Below are 6,000 nucleotides of genomic sequence, written 5' to 3' on the forward strand. Positions count from 1 at the left end.
TCCTGATCTGTTCTCTATGTGCACTTGAGGGAGGCTATATCCTAAAAAGCTTTTTATTGTCAAGGTAAAGAAGCTGGTCTCATAGAACCAGGAGAGCCAGGAGCCCCTTCTGGGCATGGAGATCCAACGGTGACAAAACCATGGAAAATGTCTCATATAACTACCAGAGCCTTCTGAGAAACCACAATATCCACACCCCTACTGGGTCCCAGTGCTCAGAAGCAGCAAATGAATCACACAGACCCTTCACATTCCATGGCACAGGGGTTTGGAAAAACGAGACATGTGCTGCTTGGTTTCTTATCCTGCCTTTGTCCTTGGGCCCTCTCCCCTCATCCCTTTCCTGGCGGGGGAGCCAGCCTGGGGACATCTATGTCATGGGGCTCCCCGCCCCAGCCCAGACCCTCCCCATCCTGAGTCCTGAGGAATGATCCCATTGGGCTCATCTTATACTTTTTGCTTACAGACGTTCTCAGTCAGTGCGATGTCCAGCCATGGGCCCTCCATCCACCCGGTCCTCTCGGCCCTGAAGCTCTCCCCACAAGGCTACGCATCTTCTGTCAGCCAGTCACCGCAGCCCAGCTCCAAGCAGGACCCTTGGAACAGTCTGGCCTTGGCTGACAGTCATGGGGACATAATCACTGCATAATGTCACCTCCTTCCCTCCTCAGATTCCTGCACAGACTTGGGACTTGGAGGACGGCAGAGATGAGGCTCTGGGGCCCCAGGAGCCAGCTCATTCTGTTGGGGAATGACTCCAGAAGAACAACTGGGAAGAAACTTGAAATTGACAGTTTGGTTAGGGGAAGTGGGTCTTGGATTTTATCAGATGCCTTTTCAAGGGTGGGCTCCTGGAAAGAGCCCAGACTCTGACCTGGAAGAACCCACCCTTTACTATGAGCACATTTAAGCCCATTCTGTGGACTAAGAGACTTCTCTCTTGTTTTCCATCCCACCCCTCCCCCGTAAGAGACTCAATATCCTTTTGCCCTACCCTTCCACCACCGTGGCCTGAGATGGTGGTTTTTCCATGGTGTTCCCAGCACTGGGGTTCTGAGGGTGGGTGGAGGGGGCTAGGCGCTGGGGCCTCTGGTCCAGCCTGAACCAGGGCACCTGTTTGACATGTGTGTGGATGCAACAAGCCCCTCCAGACAGCTGCTGCCTCTGTCCAGCACTCCCCTTTCAGGCTTGGCACACCCCTGCATTCCTCAGTACCGAATCTTGACCCTGGAGGTGTCAGTTGTGGCCTCGATGCCACTGAATGCTTCATGGGGACACGGAGGAGAGGGCCGCTTCACCCACTGCAAGGTGTGCCTTGGTCAAATCACACCTTGGCAACTTCGCCTCTCCCAAGTTCCTTTCCCTGGCTCTCGGCTCAAACCTCCAGTCCCTTCTCCTCACCCCCCAAGGCCTCTGAAAATAAAAATCCCTCCACTGCTGAGTGATTCAGCTCTGCCTTCAGCTTGAACAGGTGTCTCGCTCTGCGGAGCAGGAGCTCAGCAGTCTAGCCACAGCAGCCTCCCCCTCGGCTGTGCCCCAAATCCTTCTTCCACCCTGTCACCCACAGTCAGGGTCCGAGGAAGTACAAAAAGGTTCTGCTGCTAAAGCAAGTATGACAAACACTCATCTAAGACTTGAGGTCCTTCCGGAGAGCATGTCTGGTAGACACTGTCTCCCTGGGGCTGGGGCCGGGCGAGGGCTTTCCGTGGATTCTGGCTTTCTTGTACTTGGATTTCGCCAATGCCGCTCTTGTTCTGTGGAGATGTGCCTCTTGGTCAGACAGCAGGCCAAGTTCATCCAAGGGGTGTGGAGCTCCCGCACCCGCTTCCTTTCCTCAGCAGGAAGTCTGAGTCTCTTGTCCGGGAATCAAACAGCTTGGGATGTTGCAACATCAAAGCAAGCACAACAAAACCGAACTCAGATGGAAAGACGATGACAGAGAAGACACCGAGGGTGGGCCCTGAGGGAGCCTCCGGCCCTGTGCTCTTCTGGAATTGGCCTTCTTCTGTTCATGTTGATGTTCCTGCCCATGATGCTGGGGCTCACAGAGACTCCTCTTTGCTGGGCCTCCTCAGCAGCAGAGCTATAGCTGACTGTGGCCTTCCTACGTTCTCCCCGCAGAGGCCCAGCTCCCAACCCCCAAATCCTTCTGGCTGTAGCAGAGAATATTTTTAAACAAAGATTCTGTTTTAATCATCATTTACGTCGCTTTCTTCCGTGAAGGCCACCCTCGTGTACCTTCCTAACCCACAAACCTGTTAACATTGTCTTAAGGTGGAATGGCTGTAAAATCAGTATTTAACTAATAAATTCATCTGTACTCCTCTTTTCCTTCTCCTCCCTCAGAGGTCATTACTGGGAGGCTCGATGCCGCCCTTTGCGAGCGAGGTAGTCCTGAGTCGCAGAGGCCCCTTCGCCGATCTGCCCACAGACTGCACAAAATCGTGTTCTCTCTTCACTTACGTATGGCAGTTGGCCAGGACTTCTGTATGAGACGCTGGCTAGTGAAAAGAACCCTCGTCCCAGCCCTGCTACTGACTAGTTTGCCACCTTGCCCGGTAACCTCTAGGCTTTGGTTTCCTAACAGAGGGTCGGGCCAGCCATTAACTAAAGTTCCTTTTGCCCAACGGTTGCTGCCTGATGAAGGGGGCCATTTCTAGAGCTTTCCTCAGGGTCAGTGGGTGTGGGGGGTGGGGCGTGAGGCAGAGTGCAGAGCGGTGGTCTGTCCATCCCACCTGGCTTAAGATCACCCTAACTTGTTCTTGCCCTCATCCACTTCTTCTTTATGGTTTGATCCAAACCAGCTTCTAGAGAGGAGATGAAAACTTATCCCTTATCCATTTGTCTTCACCTGCTTAGGCGACAGAATGGCTTAATCACTTCATTGTAAAAGTGGGCTAGGAGTGGGGGCAGTGGGCCTGGGGCCACCCTCTGACTCAGTACCTGTGGGATGGGACCCACACAAGCAAACCTTCCCCCATTCAGAGCTATTCATGGTGGCCGCCTGCTGCTCTCACCTGGCTTTTGCCAAACCCACGGGCAACTGTGGCCTTGGCTTTTCAGAGCACCCCCATTATTTCTGAGCAGGTAAGGGGAAAAAAACATAGGACAACCACATTTTATGTAAAATTAGAAAAGCTTTTAAATTTGCTAAGGAACAGTTAAACCTACTAAATAAACATAGGTATAATCCAGAAGAACGTGTAGTGGATGACTGACAACTACGAGTAATAAGAGATTGAAAAACATAAACCCTAACAGGATTTATGCTGGTTTTGGGAAGCACACGTTTTCTGATGACTAAGTCTTGGCTGAAGACATCTGCCACTTCCCTTTAGGAATGGCTTTTTTTTTTTTTTTTAAGGTTTTATTTATTTATTTGACAGAGACACAGCAAGAGAGGGAACACAAGCAGGGGGAGTGGGAAAGGGAGAAGCAGGCTTCTGGCCAAGCAGGGAGCCCGATGCAGGGCTCAATCCAGACCCTGGGATCATGACCTAAGCCAAAGGCAGATGCTTAATAACTGAGCCACCCAGGGGTCCCTAGGAATGGCTTTCAGAACAACCTCATTCCTTACAGAGTCATAACTTGCTCTTCAGCTCAGATGGTAATCAGCAAGCTGGATTCAGCTTTCCTGCTCACCAGACTTGGTTGCTTCCCCAGATGACGTCCATCCTCAGAAGAGGTCAAGTTGCTATCAATCAGGATATTCTAAAGGATGCAATTCCCCGAAGGGCAGGAAGTGGCTGGTGTGGAAGTATTGGAGGTGGGGGGCTCTCTCAACGACGGCATCGTTACAGTGAATGTCTGGCCTGATGTGGTGAGTGAAGCAGATAAGGCATGTGTCCAGGTTAATCAATCCTTCACATTCTCACCTTTTGCTAGGGCAAAACCTTTGGAAGTGCAGTTTAAAGTAATAGTCGGAGAGCATTTTTTGAATTTTTGTAGCATGTTTAGCTGTGATTATACCTGGCTTGGGATGGTAAGAGTGAAAATATGTTTATATTCACTGGACATTCACCTCATGGAACTGGGTACGGGTTATTTAGATGAACCTCCCACCCCTTGAGCTCCTAGAACTTGACACACCTGAATACTGAGTGCACAAGAAATAGCCATTTGGAAAGCTGCTTTTGGAGTGGAAGGTTTTTTGTTGTTGTTGTTGTTTGCTTTTTAATCATTTTCCGACATTGGAGACTACTCTTCAGATTGCGTCCTTGCCTTGCTTGAAGCTAGAACAAATGCCATCTCCCGTAACAACCCAAATAGGTGTGTCATCCCATAACCAAGGACCAGCCTCAGAGCTTCAGAGTTTAGCCTGGGAGGTGGATCCTGGATTCCCAAGGTCTCTGCCCCCCGACACTTCTTTCATTTCAGCCACTGAGGCCTCTGTCCTGCAGCCTCCTGGGGCATACCGCTATTCTAAACCACACTGGGTCCAGGACGATTTTACTCTCCCCTTTAGGGGCTGTGGCATGTCGCTCGTGAACAGACTGTTCAGTAACTGTGAGAACTAAACAATCCAAGCGCAGAAAACATGAAAACAGACCTCATTTTTCCAAGTCCAGTTCGCTTTTGGTCTGAAGCCTGGGAATGCGTGGGTTCAGTTTTGCAGAGGTGATCTACAGTGCTGCTGGCAGTTACCAGGAACAGAGGAGTTAGAAAAAGCCTGCAAGGCGCCCTGCGCTCGGGCCTAGCCTCTAGAAGTGGTTGCAGGACCTTTGTGGGGAGGTCTTCAGATGGACGCGAAGAGGGAGCTTCTCCTGCTGAGTGAAGGGTGATAAATGAGACCCCCTTGCCTACACTTCACACACACACACACACACACACGCACACGCACACACATACACTCCATCCCCTCCTCTCCCTGCTCTCTGGTGATTGCCTTCTGTCCTACAACTGTGGTGGCTCCCTTTCACCTGAGAAACGAGGATGGGCCCACCTCCACCTATCCTTTTATAAGGATATTATAAGGTTTATAAGAGGTTTTTAAATAGGGGCACCTGCTGTTCTAATCACGGAGCAGTGGCAGGTTTCTAACCAGTGAAACTCTGATTGCGAGGAGTTACTCAGAAGAAGCACAATACTGGTAAATAGACCATACTGTAGACCCTTTACAAGGACTGCAGTCTCTCGTGCGGCCTCTTCTTCTTCTTCTTTTTTTTTTTTTTTAAAGATTTTATTTATTCATTTGACAGACAGAGATCACAAGTAGGCAGAGAGGCAGGCAGAGAGAGAGGAAGGGAAGCAGGGTCCCTGCTGAGCAGAGAGCCCAACTTGGGGCTCGATCCCAGGACCCTGAGATCATGACCTGAGCTGAAGGCAGAGGCTTTAACCCACTGAGCCACCCAGGTGCCCCTCATGCGGCCTATTCTTTAAAGCAGAGTTACTCAAATGAAATGGGTTCTAATGAGAGATGTAAACAATTTAGACTTCTTATTTCCTCCCTTGTTCTTTTCCTTTGGAACTCAAGAAAATAAAAAATTGGCAATATCTGTTATTTCTAGGGTTCTTGATTATCTGAAACGTTTGATCTGGGATGGGGGACGGGTATGGTAAGAAAAGACTGAAGTAACAGAATCCTCAATAGGCCCAAGACCAGGCCTCTCTGCCGAACAAAACAATGGGTAATGTGCTTTTCATCCTAAAGACAATGCTCTATTATTCAAAGAATCCCCCAGCACTGCTCTACCGATATGGGTGGGAAACACTTCCGGGAGGTCAACCCATGTCCCCCCTCCGGCTCTGTGACATCCTTGACAGCTGTTTCCTGGTGCAGCTCGCCTTGCAGATATCCTTAATATGGCTTCCAGCCTTATCACGGCCAAAGTCCCCTTCACCCCATCCCACCCCTGCCATAATTCTCATGATTTGAAACTGTTTTATTTACATGATTATTTAGGCTTTTCCTCATTTTTCACAGATCAAAGACAGAACCACATGTAAGTGACACCTTCATTTTTAAAAGAAGGAAGACAACTGCTAATCCCTGCTAACAAG

General features: G+C 49.8%; 1 protein-coding gene across 2 annotated transcripts in view; it reads left to right on the forward strand.

Moving 5' to 3' along the window:
- GATA4 (GATA binding protein 4) overlaps positions 1-1,686 on the forward strand; it is a 49,536-nt gene extending 47,850 nt beyond the window's left edge. For both annotated transcript variants that reach the window (XM_032855746.1, XM_032855747.1), the window contains exon 6: positions 467-1,686. In XM_032855746.1, the coding sequence (XP_032711637.1) occupies positions 467-649 (183 nt within the window). In that variant the 3' untranslated portion in view covers positions 650-1,686. The remainder of the gene's footprint in view (positions 1-466) is intronic.
- Positions 1,687-6,000: the final 4,314 nt, after the last annotated feature.

The sequence above is a fragment of the Lontra canadensis genome, unplaced genomic scaffold (genome assembly GCF_010015895.1).
Source record: "Lontra canadensis isolate GAN:19392208 unplaced genomic scaffold, GSC_riverotter_1.0 scaffold10, whole genome shotgun sequence".
NCBI lineage: Eukaryota > Metazoa > Chordata > Mammalia > Carnivora > Mustelidae > Lontra > Lontra canadensis.